Here is a 26,599-nt window from a genome sequence, read left to right as displayed (position 1 = left end):
TTTGGTTGTAACATGACAAAATGTGGAAAATTTCAAGGGGTATGAATACTTTTACAAGGCACTGTAGATGGATCGATGGAGAGATAGATAGATATAGGATAGGATAAGATAGATCAATTATTAATTAATAGATATATCCGCTCTTTCCACAGATTCTCAATTGGATTCAGGTCTGGACTTTGACTTGGCCATTCTAACACCTGGATACGTTTATTTGTGAACCATTCCTTTGTAGATTTTGCTGTATGTTTGGGATCATTGTCTTGTTGGAAGATAAATCTCCAGTTTCAGGTCTTTTGCAGACTCCAACAGGTTTTCATCCAGAATGGTCCTGTATTTGGCTGCATCCATCTTCCCTGTCCCTGCTGAAGAAAAGCCCAAACCATGATGCTGCCACCACCATGTGTGACAGTGGGGATGGTGTGTTGAGGGTGATGAGCTGTGTTGCTTTTACGCCAAACATATCGTTTTGCATTGTGGGCAAAAAGTTGGATTTTGGTTTCATCTGACCAGAGCACCTTCTTCCACATGTTTGGTGTGTCTCCCAGGGGGCTTGTGGCAAACTTTAGACGAGACTTTTTATGGATATCTTTGAGAAATGGCTTTCTTCTTGCCACTCTTCCATAAAGGGCAGATTTGTGCAGTGTACGACTGATTGTTGTCCTATGGACAGACTCTCCCACCTCAGCTGTAGTTCTCTGCAGTTCATCCAGAGTGATCATGGGCCTCTTGGCTGCATCTCTGATCAGTCTTCTCCTTGTCTGAGCTGAAAGTTTAGAGGGACGGCTAGGTCTTGGTAGATTTGCAGTGGTCTGATACTCCTTCCATTTCAAAATGATCGCTTGCACAGTGCTCCTTGGGATGTTTAAAGCTTGGGAAATCTTTTTGTATCCAAATCCGGCTTTAAACTTCTCCACAACAGTATTACGGACCTGCCTGGTGTGTTCCTTGGTCTTCATGATGCTCTCTTTGCGCTTTCAACAGAACCCTGAGACTATCACAGAGCAGGTGCATTTATACAGAGACTTGATTACACACAGGTGGATTCTATTTATCACCATCAGTCATTTAGGACAACATTGGATCATTCAGAGATCCTCGCTGAACTTCTGGAGTGAGTTTGCTGCGCTGAAAGTAAAGGGGCCGAATAATTTTGCACGCACCACTTTTCAGTTTTTTATTTGCTAAAAAAGTTTAAAATATCCAATAGATTTCGTTCCACTTCACAATTTTGTCCCACTTGTTGGTGATTCTTCACAAAAAATAAAAATGTTATATCTTTATGTTTGAAGCCTGAAATGTGGCAAAAGGTTGAAAAGTTCAAGGGGGCGAATACTTTCTCAAGGCACTGTATATATATATTGGATATAAGATAGATCAATTATTGATCAATAGATATATCAACCAATAGATCCTAGATAGATAGAAAGATATGATATATAGGACAGATAGATCAATTATTGATTGATTGATTGTTATTGGATATAAGACTATCCTAGATAGATAGTTCGATCCTTGATAGATCAATTATTGATAGATATTAGATAGATAGATAGATCGATAGATACTTTAGATAGATAGATAGATAGATAGATAGATAGATAGATAGATAGATAGATAGATAGATAGATAGATATTGATATAAGATAGATCAATAGATATATCAACCAATAGATCCTAGATAGATAAATAGATATAAAGATATGATATATAGGACAGATAGATATATAGATAGATACATAGATCCCTGAGAAGTAGATCAATTATTGATAGATAGTTATTGGATATAAGATGATCCTAAATAGATAGTTTGATCCTTGGTAGATAGATCAATTATTGATAAATATTGGATAGATAGATATTGGATATAAGATAGATTTATCCTTGATCAATCAATTGATTGATCTTTTAATAGATGGATGATAATAGATTGATCCTTGATCGATAGATTCATTCTTGATCAATAGATAGATAGAATAGATTGATATTCCCAATAAGATAGATGATGGAGATTGATATCTGTCTGGTGGTAGGTTGGCAGTGCTGTAGCGTTTGTTCTGTGGGGGGGGGTGGGGGGGGGTCACGGTGTATGGTGTCCGGCCCTGTGGTCATTATTCTCACCATACAGAACCCCCTTATATCGGGTGTGACCCCTCTGCACACAATCATTGGTGGGGGGGGGAGATGGGTGTCCTCAGCGGAGGTTCTGGTACATTCCGCTCGGCTCACTCTTGGTAATTCCAAGTGACTGCGGACATCAAAGCCGCACATGTCTGAGCCATGAAGTCACCAGATGAGAACATCAATCAGGTGAGGAGACGCTTCCCGTACGCCGCGCCCGTTATCCCGACGTGTTGTTGGCCGGACATCTCATCGGCGAGTCCAGGAGCTGCTTCCACCGATTGTCTCTCACTTCACCTGGACTGCTTTGGATGGAGGGCTGGTGTGGCCAACATGCTGGCTCAGTTCCCCATCCCCCGAGGACCAATCACTGGGCCCGTCTGATCCAAATCCCCCCGGAAAGCTGAAGAATCCCCATTAATGGTGGTTTGGATTGTCTTCACAGGTCCTGCAGATGGTTTACACTCACCAGACACGTTATTAGGTCCACCTTGCTAGTCTCGGGTTGGACCCCCTTTATTTGGTCCACCTTTGTAGTCCTGGGTTAGACCCCCTTGATTACGTCCCCCTTGCTAGTAGCGGGTTGGACCCCCTTTGGCCTTCATTCTTGGTGACATAGATACAACAAGGTGTTGGAAACGTTCCTCAGAGGTTTTGGTCCATAGTGATGTGATGGCATCATGAAGTTGCTGCAGATTTGTTGGCTGCACATTTATAATGGGAATTTCCCATTCCACCACATCCCAAAGGTGCTCTATTGGATGAGATGTGGTGAGTGTGGAGGCCATTGGAGGACAGGGACCTCATTGTCCAGTGGTGAGATGATTGGAGCTTTGTGACATGGGGCATTATCCTGCTGGAAGGAGCCATCAGAAGATGGGGACACTGTAGTCATAAAGGGAGGGACATGGTCAGCAACAATACTCAGGTACCCCCTCCCCCACACCATTACACCCCCACCACCAGCCTGAACCGGTGATACCCCATCCCCCACACCATTACACCCCCACCACCACCCTGAACCGGTGATACCCCCTCCCCCACACCATTACACCCCCACCACCAGCCTGAACCGGTGATACCCCATCCCCCACACCATTACACCCCCACCACCAGCCTGAACCGGTGATACCCCCTCCCCCACACCATTACACCCCCACCACCAGCCTGAACCGGTGATACCCCATCCCCCACCACCAGCCTGAACCGGTGATACCCCATCCCCCGCACCATTACACCCCCACCACCAGCCTGAACCGGTGATACCCCCTCCCCCACACCATTACACCCCCACCACCAGCCTGAACCGGTGATATCCCATCCCCCACACCATTACACCCCCACCACCAGCCTGAACCGGTGATACCCCATCCCCCACCACCAGCCTGAACCGGTGATACCCCATCCCCCGCACCATTACACCCCCACCACCAGCCTGAACCGGTGATATCCCATCCCCCACACCATTACACCCCCACCACCAGCCTGAACCGGTGATACCCCATCCCCCGCACCATTACACCCCCCACCACCAGCCTGAACCGGTGATATCCCATCCCCCGCACCATTATAACCCCACCACCAGCCTGAACCGGTGATACCCCATCCTCCACACCATTACATCCCCACCACCAGCCTGAACCGGTGATACCCCATCCCCCACACCATTACACCCCCACCACCAGCCTGAACCGGTGATACCCCATCCCCCACACCATTACACCCCCACCACCAGCCTAAACCGGTGATACCCCATCCCCCACACCATTACATCCAAACCACCAGCCTGAACCAGTGATACCCCATCCCCCACACCATTACACCCCCACCACCAGCATGAACCGGTGATATCCCATCCCCCACACCATTACACCCCCCACCACCAGCCTGAACCTGTGATACCCCATCCCCCACACCATTACACCCCCACCACCAGCCTAAACTGGTGATACCCCATCCCCCACACCATTACACCCCCACCACCAGCATGAACCAGTGATACCCCATCCCCCGCACCATTACACCCCCACCACCAGCCTGAACCGGTGATACCCCATCCCCCACACCATTACACCCCCACCACCAGCATGAACCAGTGATATCCCATCCCCCACACCATTACACCCCCCCCCCCACCAGCCTGAACCAGCGATACCCCATCCCCCACACCATTACACCCCCACCACCAGCCTGAACCGGTGATACCCCATCCCCCGCGCCATTACACCCCCACCACCAGCCTGAACCGGTGATACCCCATCCCCCACACCATTACACCCCCACCACCAGTCTGAACCGGTGATATCCCATCCCCCTAACCATTACACCCCCACTACCAGCCTGAACCGGTGATACCCCATCCCCCACACCATTACACCCCCACCACCAGCCTGAACCGGTGATACCCCATCCCCCACACCATTACACCCCCACCACCAGCATGAACCAGTGATATCCCATCCCCCACACCATTACACCCCCCCCCACCAGCCTGAACCAGTGATACCCCATCCCCCACACCATTACACCCCCACCACCAGCCTGAACCGGTGATACCCCATCCCCCGCGCCATTACACCCCCACCACCAGCCTGAACCGGTGATACCCCATCCCCCACACCATTACACCCCCACCACCAGCCTGAACCGGTGATGCCCCATCCCCCACACCATTACACCCCCACCACCAGCCTGAACCGGTGATATCCCATCCCCACACATCATTACACCCCCACAACCAGCCTGAACCGGTGACACCAGGCAGGATGGATCCATGCGCCAAATTCTGACCCCACCATCTGAATGTCGGAGGTGAAATCCAGACTCATCAGACCAGGCAACGTTTTTCCATTCTTCTATTCTCCAATGTTGGTGATCCTGTGCCAATTGTAGCCTCAGTTTCCTGTTCTTAGCTGACGGAAGTGGCACCCGGTGTGGTCTTCTGCTGCTGTAGCCCATCTGCTTCAAGGTTGGATGTGTTGTGTGTTCAGAGATGGTATTCTTCATACCTTGGGTGTAACGAGAGGTTATTGGAGTTACTGTTGTCTTTCTATCACCTGGAACCAGTCTGCCCATTCTCCTCTGACCTCAACAAGGCATTTTCCTCCATAACTGCCGCTCACTGGATACTTTCTCTTTTTTCTCCAATATTCTCTGTAAACCCCGAGAGATGGTTGTGTGTGAAAATTACAGAAATACTCAGACCGGCCCGTCTGCCACCAACAACCACGCCACGTTCAAAGTCACTTCAATCCCCTTTCTTCCCCATTCTGATGCTCGGTTGAACTTCAGCAAGTCGTCTTCACCACGTCTAGATGCCTAAATGCATTGAGTTGCTGTCGTGTGATTGGCTCATTAGCAATTTGTATTACCGATCAATTGTACAGGTGTACCTAATAAAGTGGCCAGTGAGTGTAAAATCCGTGTAATCTCTACAGATCTTTGTGTAACCTCCGTACACCTGGTGGCATCCAGGTAGTTTAATTCTGAATGGATCTGGGAGGGGGAGGGGGTGGGATCGGAGCCCCTGACTGGATTTTTACTTCTTTCTGGGGGTCCATCAGAGAGATTTCCCCTCACTTCCTGTCCCAGGGACAACGATTTTACCATCTCAGTAGAGTACGGCACAGCAGGAACTCCTGACACATCCTCTACCTAATGGCCCTGCCATCTAATTTTATAGCGCTAATCCACCCATGTAGCCAGGGGGCGGTAAAACCAGACAGTTGGACCCCCAACCACCCACCCGATCACCGACCTGGAGCCAATCCGGGCTGAACGCATGCCACGCCCACAATGCTGGGCTTCTCTGCAGAAATGAAACCGCAGGTCCCACTAAGCTGGTGTTACTGCTGCCGAACGTAGAGCATTCAGGTTCTGGGGTTACGTTACAACCACGTGTACTGCACGCCAATCGCGGCATTTGCGGAGTCACATACTCCTTACTCCATACTCCTTACTCCATACTCCTTACTCCATACTCCTTACTCCAATCCATATCCATACCCCTACCACCATACTCCATACCTACTCCATACCACCTACTCCAACATACTCCATACCATACCCCTATCCATACCACTTCAATCCAATCATAATCCATACTCCTTACCCATAACCCATACCCCTTACTCCAAACCCATACCCATCTCCATAATCCATACTCCTTACTCCATAACCCATACCCCTTACTCCATAACCCATACCCCTTACTCCATAATCCATACCCCTTACTCCATAATCCATACTCCTTATTCCATAATCCATACTCTTTACTCCATAATCCATACTCCTTACTCCATAATCCATACTCCTTACTCCATAACCCATACCCCTTACTCCATAATCCATACCCCTTACTCCATAATCCATACCCCTTACTCCATAATCCATACCCCTTACTCCATAATCCATACTCCATAATCCATATCCCTTACTCCATAACCCATACTCCTTACTCCATAATCCATACTCCTTACTCCATAATCCATACCCCTTACTCCATAATCCATACCCCTTACTCCATAATCCATACTCCATAATCCATATCCCTTACTCCATAACCCATACTCCTTACTCCATAACCCATACTCCTTACTCCATAATCCATACTCCTTACTCCATAATCCATACCCCTTACTCCATAATCCATACCCCTTACTCCATAACCCATACCCCTTACTCCATAATCCATACCCCTTACTCCATAATCCATACTCCTTACTCCATAACCCATACTCCTTACTCCATAACCCATACCCCTTAATCCATAACCCATACCCCTTACTCCATAATCCATACTCTTTACTCCATAATCCATACTCCTTACTCCATAACCCATACTCCTTACTCCATAACCCATACTCCTTACTCCATAATCCATACTCCTTACTCCATAATCCATACCCCTTACTCCATAATCCATACTCCATAATCCATATCCCTTACTCCATAATTCATAATCCTTACTCCATAACCCATACTCCTTACTCCATAATCCATACTCCTTACTCCATAATCCATACCCCTTACTCCATAATCCATACCCCTTACTCCATAATCCATACTCCTTACTCCATAACCCATACTCCTTACTCCATAACCCATACCCCTTACTCCATAACCCATACCCCTTACTCCATAATCCATACTCTTTACTCCATAATCCATACTCCTTACTCCATAACCCATACTTCTTACTCCATAACCCATACTCCTTACTCCATAATCCATACTCCTTACTCCATAATCCATACCCCTTACTCCATAATCCATACTCCATAATCCATATCCCTTACTCCATAATTCATAATCCTTACTCCATAACCCATACTCCTTACTCCATAATCCATACTCCTTACTCCATAATCCATACCCCTTACTCCATAATCCATAATCCTTACTCCATAATCCATACTCCCTACTCCATAATCCATAGGCCTCACTCCATAATCCTTACTCCATAATCCATATTCCTTACTCCATAATCCATACCCCTTACTCAATAATACATACCCCATAATACATACTCCATAATCTGTACTCCATACTCCATGATCCATAATCCATACTCCAAAATCCATACTCCATAATCCATACTTCTTACACCATAATCCATACCCCTTACTCCATACCCCTTACTCCATAATCCATACTCCTTACTCCATAATCCATACTCCTTACTCCATAATCCATGCTCCTTACTCCATAATCCATACTCCTTCCTCTGTAGTCTATAATCCTTACTCCATACTCTATACACCTTTATCCATATTTCATACTCCATAGTCCACACTCCTTACTCCATAGTTCTTACTCTTTACTCCATACCTCTGTGGCATAGTCCTTACTCCATAGTCTATAGTCTATTGTCCATAGTCCATACTCCCTACTCCATAATTAATACTCCATAGTCCATACTGCTTACTCTGTATTCTATAAACCTTACTCCATAGTCTATAATCCTTACTCATTACTACATACTCCATACTCCATTCTTCTTAATCCCTTCTCCATACTCCATAGTCCATACTCCTTAATGCCGCGTACACACGACCGGATTTCCCGACGGACTTTCGGCAGAGTTCCGACGGACTTTCTGAACAAAACGGACTTGCCCACACACGACCGGAACAAAGTCCGTTCAAAAGTCTGTTCGTTTTGAACGTGATGACGTAAGATGGGACTAAGCAAGGAAGTTCAATAGCCAGTAGCCAATAGCTGCCCTTGCGTCATATTTGGTCCCTCAGACCAGCACACAGATGAACGATTTTCCAGATTTTTAGTCTGTCAGACTTGAGTCCGTCAGACAGATTTGAAACACGTTTTATTTCTAGGTCCGTCTAACTTTTGGGGGAAAAAAAAAAGCCAGCTGGAGCCCACACACGATCACATTGTCTGACAGATTCCAATCCGCCAGACCCAGTCTGCCGGAAAATCTGATCGTGTGTACGCGGCATTACTCAATAGTTCATACTCCTTACTCCATACTCTTTATTCCATACTCCGTAGTCCATACACTTTACTCCATACTCCTTACTCCATAGTTTATACTGCTTTCTGCATAATTCATACCCCGTAGTCCATATTCCACACTCCTTACTCCTTAGCTCATACTCTATAGCCCATACTTCATAGCCTATACGCCATAGTCCATACTCCATAGTCCATACTCCATAGTCTATACTCCATAGTCTATACTCCATAGTCTATACTCCATAGTCTATACTCCATAGTCTATACTCCATAGTCTATACTCCATAGTCTATACTCCATAGTTTATACTCCATACTCCATAGTCTATACGCCATACTCCATACTCCATAGTCTATACTCCATACTCCATAGTCTATACGCCATAGTCTATACGCCATAGTCTATACGCCATAGTCCATACTCCATAGTCCATACTCCATAGTCTATACTCCATAGTCTATACTCCATAGTCTATACTCCATAGTCTATACTCCATAGTCTATACTCCATAGTTTATACTCCATACTCCATAGTCTATACGCCATACTCCATACTCCATAGTCTATACTCCATACTCCATAGTCTATACGCCATAGTCTATACGCCATAGTCTATACGCCATAGTCTATACGCCATAGTCTATACGCCATAGTCTATACGCCATAGTCTATACTCCATACTCCATAGTCTATACTCCATAGTCTATACTCCATAGTCTATACTCCATAGTCTATACTCCATAGTTTATACTCCATACTCCATAGTCTATACGCCATACTCCATACTCCATAGTCTATACTCCATACTCCATAGTCTATACTCCATACTCCATAGTCTATACGCCATAGTCTATACGCCATACTCCATAGTCTATACGCCATACTCCATACTCCATAGTCTATACGCCATAGTCTATACGCCATAGTCTATACGCCATAGTCTATACGCCATAGTCCATACTCCATAGTCCATACTCCATACTCCATAGTCCATAGTCCATACTCCATAGTCCATAGTCCATACTCCATAGTCTATACTCCATCGTCCATACTTTATAGTCCATACTCCATACTCCATAGTCTATACTCCATAGTCTATACTCCATAGTCTATACTCCATAGTCTATACTCCATAGTCTATACGCCATAGTCTATACGCCATAGTCTATACGCCATAGTCTATACGCCATAGTCTATACTCCATAGTCTATACTCCATCGTCCATGCTTTATAGTCCATAGTCCATACTCCATAGTCCATACTCCATAGTCCATAGTCCATACTCCATACTCCATACTCCATAGTCCATACTCCATAGTCCATACTCCATAGTCCATACTCCATAGTCCATAGTCTATACTCCATAGTCTATACTCCATAGTCCTTACTCCATAGTCCTTACTCCATAGTCCAAGGCAGGAGTGTGTGCCTATGTCCCTACATACGGTGGGACCATGAAGAATCAACTCAGCCGCCTTCTACCAGGAAGTCAGATCAGAGCAGAAGAAAAACAAATGAGAGATTTGGGGGGGGGGGCTGAGAGTAATAGAAGGGACTTTTGTGAGTTATGAATTCAGACTTGAGTAGAATTTTTGTTCAGCTTCAACACATTTTCCTATTTATCTTATCTTTCACCATTGTTGCTGCTTTTGTTTCTTCTTTCTTTTTTTTTTTCTTCTATTCGATATCACAACTTTCTGTATTTCAGTATTTTAGAAACGTAAAAAGGTTTGAAAATAAGCTAAAGTGCAATTAAAAAAAAAAAAACAAATGTGTATTTCACGGATCTTCTGTTGGCCCCCATATTGTGCTGTTGGACGCTCTCCAGTCCCATATCCTCATGAAGACGCTTTTGTCACTCTTCAGGATGGCGGAGGAAGGGAGACCCCGCAGACCGACCTCACCGACATTCAGAGGACTCGGAGGAGATGTCTCAGTGACTGGTGCTACTCGGAGCACTTCGACCCAACACTCCTCATACAGGTACGTCGTCTGCTGGGACCGGCCATCTGATGGGCAAAACAATGCATTTCACTTCCCACTGATAATAACACTTAACCTGGAGGTTAATCCACTTATATTTTGCCTTCCCTGATTCCTCCTCCTCTCCTCATCAACATGCTAAAGAAATATTTAAATGAATCCTTTCAGTTATTATTGCAAACCTTATTTTTGACCCAGTGATGTCATCACTGGGCCTCTGTGTTTCTATATGCAATGCAGCAGATCATGGCTGGAGGGAAGTGATGGTATTAAGGATATAGGTAAATTAAATAAATATCTTAAATTATGGTTTATCATTTTATTATACATTAATAATAATTTTATTATTTAATAATATTGTAATCCTAATAATATCAAAATTGTGATAAACACATCTAAATATATTCATTATATAATAATATTAATAACAATAATTTTTATTATGTAATGAATATATTTATAACTATTATTATTATATATTAAAATATATTTATAAAAATTATTATTATTATATAGTAGTTAATAATAAATTAAATGAATGTAATTATAAAATGTATGTATAAATAATATTAATAATACCACTAGTAATGATTTACTACAGTTACTACTAATACTACTACTACAAATAATATTATCAACATAATAATATTGATAAACAAATGTATATATATTTATTATATAATAATTATATGATGATCGTAATAATTATATTCATTACATAATAATGATATAATGAATATATTTAAATTTGTTTATCACTATTATTATTTTGATATTGTTATTATTGTTAGTAGTAGCAGTAACAGTAGTAAATCATTACTAGTGGTATTAATTAATTTTTATAATTGCATTCATTTAATCACTATTATTATTATTTTGACATTTATTATTATTATTAATTACTATATAATAATAATAGTGATAAATATATTAGTTATATATTAATAATAGTGATTATTATTATTTCATATATTTATTATTATTATTATTATTATTATTATTATATAATAAAATATATTTATTAAAATTATTATTATTATATAGTAGTTCATAATTAAATTAATTAAATGAAATTATAAAAATTATGTATAAATAACATTAATAATACCACTAGTAATAATTTGATACAGTTACTACTACTACTACTACTACTACTAATAATAATAATATTAATAATATCAACATAATAATTGTGATAAACAGATGTAAATATATTTATTATATAATTATTATTAGATGATGATCATAATAATAATAGTAATTCATTACATAATACATAATAATAATAATAATAATAATAATGATATAATGAATATATTTAAATTTGTTTATCACTATTATTATTTTGATATTATTATTGTTAGTAGTAACAGTAGTAAATCATTACTAGTGGTATTAATATTATTTTGAATTATATTTTATAATTACATTAATTTAATCACTATTATTATTATTATTTTGACATGTATTATTAATTACTATATAATAATAATAATGATAAATATATTTGTTATATATTAATAATAGTGATTATTATTTTTATTGAATTAATTTATTATTATTATTATTATTATTATTATTACATAATAAAATATTTTTATTACAATTTTTATATAGTAGTTTATAATTTAAATTAATGTAATTATAAAAATTATGTATAAATAACATTAATAATACCACTAATAATAATTTACTACAGTTACTACTACTACTACAACTACTACTACTACTACTACTACTAATAATAATAATAATAATAATAATAATAATAATAATATCAACATAATAATAGTGATAAACAAATGTAAATATATTATATAATTATTATTAGATGACTATCATAATAATAATAATAGTAATAAATATATTCATTACATAATAATAATTATATAATGAATATATTTAAATTTGTTTATCACTATTATTCTTTTGATATTATTATTATTATTAGTAGTAGTAGTAGTAGTAGTAGTAGTAGTAATAACCATAGTAAATCATTACTGGTGGTATTATTAATATTACTTATCAATAATTTTTATAATTACATTTATTTAATCACTATTATTATTATTTTGACATTTATTATTAATTACTATATAATAATAATAATAATAGTGATAAATATATTCTTTATATATTAATAATAGTAATAAATTATTAATATTATTATTATATAATGAATATATGTATCACTATTATTATTAGTATTCATTAGTTAATAATAGTCTTAATAATAGTGATAAATTATTGTTATATAATGAATATATGTATCACTATTATTATTATTATTATTAAGTAGTTAATAATGGTAAATAATAAAAGTGATGAAATAAATGTAATTATAAAAAATGATGTATAAATAATAATAATAACATTAGTAAGAATTCACTACAGTTACTACTATCGCTGCTAATAATAAGCATAATAAAATATTAAATATTTACACATACGGTAAAGAACCTAATTCTTGTCCTGGTTGTATTTCCTTCCCCTCTGCAGGTCTTGCAGGAAGCGGCCGAGTCCTACAGATGTCTAGATTCCTATTATCATACCCAGGACAACTCCTTACTCCTCGTCCTCCACAACCCCATGAACCCGTACCGCCAGAGCCAGGAATCCTGGGACATAGCGCTCCATTCCAACGTCAGCTTCAGGTAGGTCCCCATTATTGCGCTCTTCCTTCCTCACCGCGGTGGGTGTCAGGTTGAGCGGTGGCGGGTCGTGTAAGTCTGTACATAACCTGGTTACTGTATTGGCTACAGAAAGACATATTAGAAAGGCGCTGGGACTTCAAAACGTATTTACGCAATTAAGCCTCAGAAAACTTTGAGATAAGCTCCCCGGCTCTGGTCAGGCGACATACAACATGACTTCCTGCAATCGGGACCTTAGAAATGTAGAAAGTGTTACAGAAAAGCCCCCTCCTGGATGGCACAGGCACCCCCGGGGCAGGGAGTCTAAAGCACCAGCTGGTCTTCACCAGACCTCCTGATGTTGAAGATGGGCCTGGAGCCCTAACTGTGTCTGGAGCTCTTTGCTGCAGGCCGGTACCAGGTTGCTGACCTCACCATTTCCCCACCAAGAGGTGAATTAGGACAGGAAGGCTACGATGTGGAGACTGTACACCGGGGGGGATAGTCAGGTCGGGGGGAAAAACGAGGTCCATTCAAGAGTCAGGCGGCATTCGAGAGAGTAGTAAGGTCCAGGCAGGAGCTGAGGCAGGCGACAAGAGATCGGTGAAGTCCAGGCAGGTGTCCAGGTAGGAGGCAATCAAGAAAGTAGTCATGTCCGGGTAGGGGATGACGCAAGCAACAAACAAGAGAGTAATCAGTAGGGTTGCATCGATATCGAGTATTTGCATGGGTGATTGTACTCGTGCAAATGCTTTGATGCTTGATCTGATATCTCTAGGCTCCAGCAGCACCACACAAAGAGACTTCGTCGGAGGGAATTGGAGGCGTCACATGCTCATTCCTGGAAGTCAGCGGGCGGAGAAGACAGAGGGAGTCAGCAGCGTGTTGGAAGCGTCAGAACACTGCGGCCATCTTGGTTCACCCGTAGCAAGCCTTGTTGTTACGCACAGCCAAATCAGTGCTGCCTATCACTGCCCATCAGTGCTGCCTATCACTGCCCATCAGTGCTGCCTATCACTGCCCATCAGTGCCACCTATCATTGCCCATCAGTGCTGCCTATCAGTGCCGCCTATCAAAGCCCATCAGTGCAGCCTATCAGTGCCACCTATCAGCATTGCATATTAGTGCCACCCCATCAGTGCTGCCTATCTGTGCCTATCAGTGCTGCATATCAGTGCCCATCAGTGCTGCATATTGGTGCCTCCTCATCAGTATCACCCCTGGCAACATTTTGCTTGGTAGGCACTGTGCGTTACTTCTTACCTCTGCACTTTTTCCATGACCTAATCCTGACCCCCTGAACTCTCTGTATTACTTAATCCTGACCCCTGACCTCTGTGCATTACTTAATCCTGACCCCTGACCTCTGTGCATTACTTAATCCTGACCCCTGAACTCTCTGTATTATTTAATCCTGACCCCTGACCTCTGTGCATTACTTAATCCTGACCCCTGAACTCTCTGTCTTATTTAATCCTGACCCCTGACCTCTGTGCATTACTTAATCCTGACCCCTGAACTCTCTGTCTTATTTAATCCTGACCCCTGAACTCTCTGTCTTATTTAATCCTGACCCCTGAACTCTCTGTCTTATTTAAACCTGACCCCTGAACTCTCTGTCTTATTTAATCCTGACCCCTGACCTCTGTGCATTACTTAATCCTGACCCCTGACCTCTGTGCATTACTTAATCCTGACCCCTGACCTCTGTGCATTACTTAATCCTGACCCCTGAACTCTCTGTATTATTTAATCCTGACCCCTGACCTCTGTGCATTACTAAATCCTGACCCCTGAACACTCTGTCTTATTTAATCCTGACCCCTGACCTCTGTGCATTACTTAATCCTGACCCCTGAACTCTCTGTCTTATTTAATCCTGACCCCTGACCTCTGTGCATTACTAAATCCTGACCCCTGAACACTCTGTCTTATTTAATCCTGACCCCTGACCTCTGTGCATTACTTAATCCTGACCCCTGAACTCTCTGTATTGTTTAATCCTGACCCCTGACCTCTGTGCATTACTTAATCCTGACCCCTGAACTCTCTGTCTTATTTAATCCTGACCCCTGACCTCTGTGCATTACTAAATCCTGACCTCTGAACTCTCTGCATTACCTAATGTTGAGCCCTAAACTCTGTGTGCTAGTTAATCCTGACCCCCTAAATTCCCTGTGCTACTGACCCCTGAACTCTGTGCGTTGCTTTATCCTGACCTCTGAACCCTGTGTGTTTACTAAATCCTGACCTCTGAGCTCTGTGTGTTAGTAAATCATGGCCTTGAAACTCCCTGTGTTGCCTAATTCTGACTCCTGAACTCTGTGTACTACCTTTTTTTCAAATTTTTGTTCTTTATTCAAAGGGCAGAGAAACATGGAGCAAAACATGTAAATGGTACAGTAATCAGACAGCCATAAAAATAGACTAATGTGACAAAGGGTGGGTTATATACCATGCACAAGCGACACATTAACCCACGGAGTGAAGAAAGAGGAACATCCAACATCACAGCTTTGTCCAGGCACTTCTCACCATCGCTCCATAATAAAGAGCCTGTCCCGTTGCGGCGTCTCTTCGTCTGTACCTTAAAGGCCATAGGCCCAGACCAAGATTATCCCTGATATACCACTTTGCGCCATAGATCCCACCCCGATTTTCAAAAACTTTTATATAGAAAAGAGAGCATGGGCAAGGAGGACACCTCATCGGTCCCCCCCAAACCCTAAAAAGAAAAAAGAAGGGAAATTAAGAGAGTGAGACAAGAAGTAGCGTGGGAATAAGGCACAGGAAGGCAGGGGAGGGAGGGTGTGAGGGTGAGAGAGGAAGGAGGGGGGGGGGGTGGGAATAAAAAGGGCAACGGAGGGGTGCGGGGGGAAGGTAGGGCAGGGGTGGGGACCAGGGAGGCAGGGCAATACCTTAGCATCGAGCCCCGATCACCGGGTTCCAGACCGTTAGTAGTATGTCCACTCTATCCGAGGCTCATACCCAGGAAATATCTTCAACTACTCGGGGCATCCCCTTCCAAAAGAGCCCTCCCCTCCCTGGAGAATATAAACATATTCCACCCAGACCACGTCTTAGTGAATTGCTCATTCTGGCCCCTGTTGGTCAGGATTAAATCTTCCATTTTCCGGACGTCCTCAACCCTTCTCAGCCACATACCAACTGTCGGTGGTTGCGTGCTCTTCCATCTCAGTGGGATGCACGCCTTGGCGGCATCTAGTAGATGCCGGATCAAGGAAGTCTTATATTTCTTTCTGGAGACATTCGTGGCGTGGAGCAGAAAAAAAGGCAGGGTCGTCCGGAATAGGAATGTCAGTAAACTTTGAGAGCGTTCCCCTGACCGTATTCCAGAACTGCTCCAGAAGAGGGCAGGACCAAAAAACGTGGAGAATCATCCCTTCTTCCCTCAGACATCTCCAGCATCTGTCTGACGATGTCGGGAAGATCCGGTGCAGCTTCGCTGGGGTATTATACCATCTAGTCACAATTTTAAAGTTAGTCTCCTGTGTTCTCGTGCAGATGGAAGACTTATGTGTAAAATGTAAGATATTTTGTTTTTGACGTTGCGAAAATCTGCACCGCATGTCTCTCTCCCAGGCCCCAATACAGCTCGGATCACTGTCCTCCGGTGATGTAATCAATAGCTGATATGTGGTAGACAGGGCATGGGGCATGGCATCTCCCTCCGAGCAGTAAGCTTCATAAGCGGTCAAACTTTGGTTGAGATTATCAAGGGGAGTCAGGGACTGCAAAAAATGGTTCAGCTGGGATGCCTTCTAGAAGTCCAAGTTATACGGACCCTCTGGGTTCATAAGGTCAGTAGTAGTTGCCCACCTGCCCCCCTTAGTAAAGTGGGACGCCTGGTAGATCCCAGACTTCCTAAGGGAACGGAACGCTGGGTCCGTGACCCCAGGAGAAAACTCTGGGGTTCCCAGAATCGGACGGAGAGGGGAAATCTGCGATACGAGCCTGGCGCTCAAGAAGAGAGACGCGCAAATGCGCGAGGTCGCTCCTATAACAGGATGGCTTTTCACACTGTTTGGTAATCGGCTGTGGCACCAGGGGGCTCTGTACAGCGCTATTCCGGTTTGGGCTTGTTCCAACCGGGTCCACAATTTGGTATTCTGGTGTCTGTTCCAGTCTATCAGTCTGGTCAGATGGGCGGCCTGATAGTATTTACGGAGATCCGGAATCGCTAATCCTCCGCATTGCTTCGGTCGGGTCAGCTGTCGGTAGTTAAGTCTCGGTCGTTTGTGTGCTCTGTGTACTACTTAATCCTGACCCCTAAACTCTGTGCGTTACTTAAACCTGACCCCCGAACTCTGTGTTCTGCACTCTAAATTACTCAATCCTCACCCCTGAACTCTCCTCATTACTTAATGATGACCCCTAAACTCTGTGCGCTAGTTAATCCTGACCCCTGAACTCTGTGCGCTAGTTAATCCTGACCCCTGAACTCTGTGCGCTAGTTAATCCTGACCCCTGAACTCTGTGCGCTAGTTAATCCTGGCCCCTGAAATCTGCGCGCTGGTTAATCCTGGCCCCTGAACTCTGCGCGCTGGTTAATCCTGGCCCCTGAACTCTGCGCGCTGGTTAATCCTGGCCCCTGAACTCTGTGCGCTGGTTAATCCTGGCCCCTGAACTCTGTGCGCTGGTTAATCCTGACCCCTGAACTCTGTGCGCTAGTTAATCCTGGCCACTGAACTCTGTGCGCTAGTTAATCCTGGCCCCTGAAATCTGTGCGCTGGTTAATCCTGGCCCCTGAAATCTGTGCGCTGGTTAATCCTGGCCCCTGAACTCTGTGCGCTAGTTAATCCTGGCCCCTGAACTCTGTGCGCTGGTTAATCCTGGCCCCTGAACTCTGTGCGCTGGTTAATCCTGGCCCCTGAACTCTGTGCGCTGGTTAATCCTGGCCCCTGAACTCTGTGCGCTGGTTAATCCTGGCCCCTGAACTCTGTGCGCTGGTTAATCCTGGCCCCTGAACTCTGTGCGCTGGTTAATCCTGGCCCCTGAACTCTGTGCGCTGGTTAATCCTGGCCCCTGAACTCTGTGCGCTGGTTAATCCTGGCCCCTGAACTCTGTGCGCTAGTTAATCCTGGCCACTGAACTCTGTGCGCTAGTTAATCCTGGCCCCTGAAATCTGTGCGCTGGTTAATCCTGGCCCCTGAACTCTGTGCGCTGGTTAATCCTGGCCCCTGAACTCTGTGTGCTAGTTAATCCTGACCCCTGAAATCTGTGCGCTGGTTAATCCTGGCCCCTGAACTCTGTGCGCTAGTTAATCCTGACCCCTGAAATCTGTGCGCTGGTTAATCCTGGCCCCTGAACTCTGTGCGCTAGTTAATCCTGGCCCCTGAAATCTGTGCGCTGGTTAATCCTGGCCCCTGAACTCTGTGCGCTAGTTAATCCTGACCCCTGAAATCTGTGCGCTGGTTAATCCTGGCCCCTGAAATCTGTGCGCTAGTTAATCCTGGCCCCTGAACTCTGTGCGCTGGTTAATCCTGGCCCCTGAACTCTGTGCGCTAGTTAATCCTGGCCCCTGAACTTTGTGCGCTAGTTAATCCTGGCCCCTGAAATCTGTGCGCTGGTTAATCCTGGCCCCTGAACTCTGTGCGCTAGTTAATCCTGGCCCCTGAACTCTGTGCGCTAGTTAATCCTGGCCCCTGAACTCTGTGCGCTGGTTAATCCTGGCCCCTGAACTCTGTGCGCTAGTTAATCCTGGCCCCTGAACTCTGTGCGCTAGTTAATCCTGACCCCTGAACTCTGTGCGCTAGTTAATCCCGACCCCTGAACTCTGTGTGCTAGTTAATCCTGGCCCCTGAACTTTGTGCGCTAGTTAATCCTGGCCCCTGAAATCTGTGCGCTGGTTAATCCTGGCCCCTGAACTCTGTGCGCTAGTTAATCCTGGCCCCTGAACTCTGTGCGCTAGTTAATCCTGGCCCCTGAACTCTGTGCGCTGGTTAATCCTGGCCCCTGAACTCTGTGCGCTAGTTAATCCTGGCCCCTGAACTCTGTGCGCTAGTTAATCCTGACCCCTGAACTCTGTGCGCTAGTTAATCCCGACCCCTGAACTCTGTGCGCTAGTTAATCCCGACCCCTGAACTCTGTGCGCTGGTTAATCCTGGCCCCTGAACTCTGCGCGCTGGTTAATCCTGGCCCCTGAACTCTGCGCGCTGGTTAATCCTGGCCCCTGAACTCTGCGCGCTGGTTAATCCTGGCCCCTGAACTCTGTGCGCTGGTTAATCCTGGCCCCTGAACTCTGTGCGCTGGTTAATCCTGGCCCCTGAACTCTGTGCGCTGGTTAATCCCGACCCCTGAACTCTGTGCGCTAGTTAATCCTGGCCCCTGAACTCTGTGCGCTAGTTAATCCTGACCCCTGAACTCTGTGCGCTGGTTAATCCTGACCCCTGAACTCTCTCTGCAGAAGGTTGGGTTGATTTGAGAAAGGGTCTTCGTTGGATATGTGCAATTCAGACAAGTTTTTGGTTCTTCGGAGATTTGGATGTGTCCAAATTTCCAAATAACAATAGTAACTAATTTCATTAAATTTCCTGTTCGTTTATTCGTTTTGCAACAAATTCCAAATTTTCAGAACGATTCGAATTTGAAGCGGTCCGAAATGTATTGACCGATCCAACAACACAAACAATTTGTCTCCGAAACAAAACAATTTTTTCTGCTCTGTACATGTCTAGTCTAAAGCCTCGTGCACACGATCGGATTGTTGGCCAACAGAGCGCGTTTGTCTTTTGTCCGAAGGGTCGATGTGATGGGAACTTGTCTTGCATACTATTGTCGGACAACAAACACGAACATTAGTGACGTACTACGTGGAATTTCAGCTCTTGAGCGTCACCCTTTGGGCACCTTCTGCTAATGCCGTGTTTGGTGAGCATTGATTCCGAGCATGCGTGTTTGTACTTTGGACTTTTGTGTGACAGACTTGTGTACACGCGATACGAAAATCTGAAAACAGACCGTTGTCCGCCAAAAAATTTACTAGCCTGCCATCCAACATTGGTTGGCGGAAAAGTTGGACAACAATTGCCTGATGGAGCGTACTAACAGTCGGATTTTAGGCCAACAGTCTCTCATCATCACACAATTCCCTGCCGAAAATCCGATCGTGTGTACGAGGCTTTAGTAATTTTGTTTCTTGATGGACATCACTATATTCACAGAATGGGGGAGAATGGACATTGACACCCAATTTAAATTTGAAACTAGAGCGGGCGACTTTACTGAGTAGGCGGGCCTTAAATATAATTATATTTCAGAAGTAATTGGTCAGAATGGTTTCCAACTCCCGGATTGGTTCCAAATAATTTTTATTTTTTTTTGTAATTATTTATTGGTTACCAAGGAGTACGAGGAATGATTGTCTGGTGTATTGTTTGCATTAATTATACCAAATAATAAAATTTTTATTCAAATATGAAAACAAAAATTGCCCGCGGGACACGGCCCTAAAGCAAGGTTTGTTGGAGATACCTGAATAATCCAATCCATCACTGTGACTTGTCATCTACATCTCCTCCCTACAGAGGCGGCTCTCTAATTAGGCAAATAAGGCGGTCGCCTAAGGCCTCACACTCACAGGGGCCTCCCGACAGCCTAATTGAAGAGCCGCCTCTGCTGACAACAATACTGCTGCGGCATTAAGTTCAGACTGGCAGCGGTTTAACATTGCCTGTGAGATAGAGAGCACAGACACCAGCACTGAGATAGAGAGCACTGACACCAGCACCGAGAGTACTGACACCAGCACTTTAAAGCTCTTAATATATGTAATTTATACGGTTCACTTTTTTATCGCTTCAATTATTTTTCCCATTATGGGCACGAGTGGGGCCTCATGTCTAGGTTTTGCCTAGGGCCTCGAAAAACATAGAGCCGCCTCTGCCTCCCTATGAACGTTACCTGACCCGTCTAATTTTTTTTGCTTGGCAGAAACTATCTGGAGTTGGTGGCCGACTCCATCTCACACTGGGTGCAGGAGGAGGAGGGGAAGTATCGGGAGAGGCTGGAGAAGGAGATGGAGGCTTTGAAACGGGCTCAGGATACACGGGACGGAGGAGCCACCTCCAGGGACGTCTCGCCCAGCAAGAAGAAGGCCAAAAAGTCCTCCTCACCCAAAAAATCGAAAAGTGAGTCAAAATTTGAAAACACGTTCTCTACATCCCGCCAATACATGTACATTCCTGCATGTTTTATCCCTTTAAAAAGTCTACAAATACATAAAAATACCTACTGATTTGGCAAAAATCCACTTCCTGTGAAAAAAAAACAAAAAAAAAAAAACAACTTCCTGTTGTGACAACATAATGGCTCCGTGTAAATGAAATGAAATTTACAATCCAGCAGCGTTGTCAGCCCTGCCCGCTGGATTGTAAAACTCCTCCCATCCCCCGCCCTTCTCTTTCCCTCTATGCACTGATTTATTTTCCAGCAAAATAACGCTGTTGAATTGACTCCAAGGTGCTTGTGTGTACGTAGGGTGCCTGGGAGACGTAGTTCTGGGGATGTGTCTACATCAAAAGGAACTGAGCTCCCAGCTTCTGCCCCACCAAAAAATTGTACACAGGGGGTAATTAAAGCCAGTTCTCACTATAGAACAAAGTAAAAGAAAAAAAAATGCTGGGTACATTTCTGAACATACTGTACACTTTAAGGATCTATGCCAAAAAAATATCCCCCACCATTACATTGGTGTAATGAATCCATTGATTCATGATGTTTATCCCAATGTTTGACCCTCCAGTCACCCAGTGTCGGCGATCCCCTACAGTCCTGTTATCCAGTGTTGGTGATCCCCCTACAGCCCTCAGTAATCCAGTGGTGGTTATCCCCTGCAATATTCAGTTATCCAGTGTTGGTGATCCCCCTGCAATCTTTAGTCTTCCAGAGTTGGTGATCCCCTTGCAGCCTTGAGTGATCCAGTGTTGGTGATTGCCCTACAGCCCTCAGTCATCCAGTGTTGGTGATCCCCCTACAGCTTTTAGTCATCCGGTGTTGGTGATCCCCCTACAGCCTTCAGTCATCCAGTGTTGGTGATCCCCCTACAGCCTTCAGTCATCCAGTGTTGGTGATCCCCCTGCAGTCTGTAGTCATCCTGTATTGGTGATCCTCTTACATTATTCGGTCATCTAGTGTTGATGATCCCCCTGTAGCCTTGAGTGATCCAGTGTTGGTGATCCCCTTACAGCCCTCAGTGATCCAGTGTTAGTGATCCCCCTACAGCCCTCAGTGATCCGGTGTTGGTGATCCCCCTACAGCCCTCAGTGATCCAATGTTAGTGATCCCCCTACAGCCCTCAATGATCCAGTGTTGGTGATCCCCCTACAGCCTTCAGTCATCCAGTGTTGGTGATCCCCCTGCAATCTTCAGCCATCCTGTATTGGTGATTGTCTTATAGCATTCAGTCATCCAGTGTTGGTGATCCCCCCCAAAATCTACAACCATCCAGTGTTGGTGATCTCCCTGAAATCTTCAGTCATCCAGTGTTGGTGATCCCCCTGCAATCTTCAGCCATCCTGTATTGGTGATTGTCTTGTAGCATTCAGTCATCCAGTGTTGGTGATCCCCCCCAAAATCTACAACCATCCAGTGTTGGTGATCTCCCTGAAATCTTTGGTCATCCAGTGTTGGTGATCTCCCTGAAATCTTTGGTCATCCAGTGTTTGTGATCTCCCTAAAATCTTCGGTCATCCAGTGTTGGTGATCGCCCTACAGCCTTCGGTCATCCAGTGTTGGTGATCCCCCTACAGCCTTCGGTCATCCAGTGTTGGTGATCCCCCTACAGCCTTCAGTTATCCAGTGTTGGTGATCCCCCTACAGCCTTCAGTCATCCTTTTTTGGTGACCCCCCTGCAGTCTTCGGTCATCCTGTATTGGTGACCCCCCTGCAGTCTTCGGTCATCCTGTATTGGTGATTCTCTTGTAATATCCAGTCAACCAATGTTGGTGATCTCCCTACAGCCTTCAGTCATCCAATGTTGATCCTCCTACAGCCTTCAGTCATCCAGTGTTGGTGGTCCCCCTACAGTCTGTAGTCATCCTGTATTGGTGATCCTCTTACAGCCTTCAGTCATCCAGTGTTGGTGATCTCCCTGCAATCTTTAGTCATCCAATGTTGGTGATCCCCCTACAGCCTTCAGTGATCTAGTGTTGGTGATCCTCCTGCAGTCTTCAGTCATCCAGTGTTGGTGATCCCCTTACAGCCTTCATTCATACCGTGTTGGGTGATCCTCCTGCAGCCTTCAGTGATCCAGTGTTGGTGATCCCCCTACAGCCTTCAGTCATCCAGTGTTGGTGATCCCCCTACAGCCTTTATTCATACAGTGTTGGGTGATCTTCCTGCAGCCTTCAGTGATCCAGTGTTGGTGATCCCCCTACAGCCTTCAGTCATCCAGTGTTGGTGATCCCCCTATAGCCTTTAGTCATACAGTGTTGGGTGATCCTCCTGCAGCCTTCAGTGATCCAGTGTTGGTGATCCCCCTACAGCCTTCAGTCATCCAGTGTTGGTGATCCCCCTACAGCCTTCAGTCATCCAGTGTTGGTGATCCCCCTACAGCCTTCAGTCATCCAGTGTTGGTGATCCCCCTACAGCCTTTAGTCATACATTGTTGGGTGATCTTCCTGCAGCCTTCAGTCATCCAGTGTTGGTGATCCCCCTACAGCCTTTAGTCATACAGTGTTGGGTGATCCTCCTGCAGTCTTCAGACATCAAGCATTGGTGATTCCCCCACAGTCTCATTTCCTGCTCTTAGCATACAGAAGGGAACCTGGTGCAGATTTTGTCGTTGTAGTTCGGTCTTTTCAAGGCTTGTTATGCATATCCTGCACAGCACTGCTGTATGGAAAAAGCCATTTTTGGGGCAGCTGCTCGCTTCTTTTTTGGCCTGAACCTGTTCGGCCTTTGTCCTATGACCTCTCCCATTAACAAAATGTTTCCCCAGTGAACACCGGCTCACTGGATGGTTTTTTGTTTTGCACCATTCTGGACATCACAGAGCAGGACAATGCGAAGAGCTCTGCTGTTTCTGAGATGCCGCCACACCACATCTGCCAATCATTCCACAAAATGACTAATATTACACCTCTTCCCCATCCTAGTGGTTGGTCCAGTTACCACGGAACCTGTTCACCATGATTCCATGTTGTGTTATTTACATTACCATGCAGGAGGCCACTGCATTCAGGGCCGTCTTTAATATTGATTGGACCCTGGGCAAACGTTTTCTTGGGCCCCCCCATACAATTTTGCTCTCCACCTGCTCTGAGACATACAATAAATAGCAGCTAGACTTAAAATCAGTTTACTGTATCAGATCAGGCAGCTATTGCGATTGGTTGCCAGAGGTTACAGTGTATCATTACCACTCACTGACTGGTTGCTAGAGGTTACAGCACACATTACGGCTCACTGATTAGTTGCTAGATGTTACAGCACATGATTTATGCTTGTTGATTGGTTGCTAGAGATTACTGTACAGTGATACTGCTCACTGATTGGTTGCTAGAGGTTACTGTACAGTGATACTGCTCACTGATTGGTTGCTAGAGGTTACTGTACAGTGATACTGCTCACTGATTGGTTGCTAGAGGTAACAGCACAACATCTCCTCACTGCAGGGGGCATGATATACATATGAATTCCGCCTTTATTTACATATCTATGCTGCTGGATGCAGCTATTTACATATGAATGCCGGTTATTTACATGTAAACACAGGGTCTGCGGGTGAGTTATCTGTACACAACAATAGGGCAGAGCTGGGCAGCATTAGTAGCAGCAAGGGACTAAAACTTCAAGGGAGGAGGAAATTTAAACTGGGTTAGTTGGCAAGTATGAGGCAGCTGCTCTGGGCCCCACAACAATGACAGAGCCCAGGGCAGCTGCCCCTTCTGCCCTGCCTTAAAGACGGCCCTGACTACATTTATATCAGACATCAATTATTCACAATGTTTAAATTACTGTAACTTTTCATAGAAGGACCTGTTTGATGGAATTCCTCTCTTTGCAGGTCCCAAGGGCAGCAGGTCCAGACCTGGAAGTCAGGATGAAGAAGCACCAACCACAGACCCAGCTAACTCCTTCATCCGGGAGGACTCCCTTAAAGTGGGTAGAAGCTTTGTTTTATCTATCATTATCCTCAACTTTTATCTTCACTCAGAGCTATCACAGTAGTTGAATTCATACGAATAAAGTATAAAAGCTATGTTTCCAGCCTTTTTTCAGTCATGGCACCCTTTAACAGTACAAAAAAAAATCTCAAAGCACCCCTGCCGTAAATGTTACTGGCCATCAATGGGAAACCTGAGCCTGGGACGATGCATACAACTGCCTTTGAGGAAATTAACTTGACATCAGAGGTCCCCGTTATGTTAAAGCCCCTTCCTCTAAACCTCTAATGTTCCGCCTTTGAGACAGAGAAAGGTGATTGAAGACACAGCCCTCAATTTCCATCTCTGCAGCCTCAGCAGCACAGAATGAATGGACAGGAATAGCTCTGTACAGAAACTTCCCGTTCATTCACAGACTGAAGCATAGTAAACACAGTTTACTATGCCTCAATTATAATTGGTACGGATATCGGTACAGATCACTGACTGTATTCATTAAGACAAGGAAGGGGCCGGTAAATTACAGACTTACTGGCCCCTTCCCCACTCTCCATCTTGAAAGCATGAAGTGGGGGCCAGGAGAGAGCACAGGAGCCCGTTCTTGGCAGGAGGTGGATAGGAGGGACAGCATGTAGAGGAACCGATCCCTTCCATTTTCCTCCTGCAGCCCCTGAAAGGGGATCAGTTTCTTTATATGCTGTTCCTCCTATCCAGGTCTACAGAGGAGGGGGCACATGGGGCCGGGTCGCAATTGCGGCCCCCTGTACGTACACCCGTGGTCAATGGGTATAACTGACTTCTTTTAAGCAATTTCCCTATTTGTGCCAATGATTTGGGCTGGGGATGGAGATACCAATTTAGAGAGATCTAGAAGGGTCTTCACTTCCCAGGCTTTTCATGGTGAGGATGTGAGTGCAGAAGTCCATTCCTTGTGCCCCGTGTCCTTTGCCTAAAGGAGGAAACCAGAGCCAAGATGGGTTTTGTTGTCCAAGCTGCCTGTCTGGGCTTGGAATATCCAAACTGGCCTGTGGCAAAAGCTTAATAAACTGGAAGATAGCTGCCCTGTTGGCCTACACTAGCCTGTGGCAGAGTCCCAAAGAGTCCTACAACTGAGCTGTTGAAGAGGCCAAAAGAATCTAGGCTGGCCTGTAGCAGAAGGCTAAGATACTGGAAGATAGTATCATACCCTGGCCCAAAGAGGTATTGGAGAAGTCTGCCGTGCAGGGGGATTTGTTTCTGATGGAACCTTAACCACTTTTC

At 44.6% G+C, this 26,599-nt stretch overlaps 1 protein-coding gene across 1 annotated transcript in view; it reads left to right on the top strand.

The window, feature by feature from the left end:
- SPAG17 (sperm associated antigen 17) overlaps window positions 1–26,599 on the top strand; it is a 290,551-nt gene that overhangs the window by 170,802 nt on the left and 93,150 nt on the right. The window contains exons 16-19 of the mRNA XM_077479578.1: window positions 10,461–10,577; window positions 13,077–13,231; window positions 21,165–21,361; window positions 25,240–25,334. Of these exons, the coding sequence (XP_077335704.1) occupies window positions 10,461–10,577; window positions 13,077–13,231; window positions 21,165–21,361; window positions 25,240–25,334 (564 nt within the window). The remainder of the gene's footprint in view (window positions 1–10,460; window positions 10,578–13,076; window positions 13,232–21,164; window positions 21,362–25,239; window positions 25,335–26,599) is intronic.

The sequence above is a fragment of the Lithobates pipiens genome, unplaced genomic scaffold (assembly GCF_037356315.1).
Source record: "Lithobates pipiens isolate NorthernLeopardFrog02 unplaced genomic scaffold, aLitPip1_a1.2 Scaffold_16, whole genome shotgun sequence".
NCBI classification, from domain to species: Eukaryota; Metazoa; Chordata; class Amphibia; order Anura; family Ranidae; genus Lithobates; species Lithobates pipiens.
The sequence above is the reverse complement of the archived record's forward strand: the minus strand, read 5'-3'. Positions and strand labels throughout refer to the sequence as shown.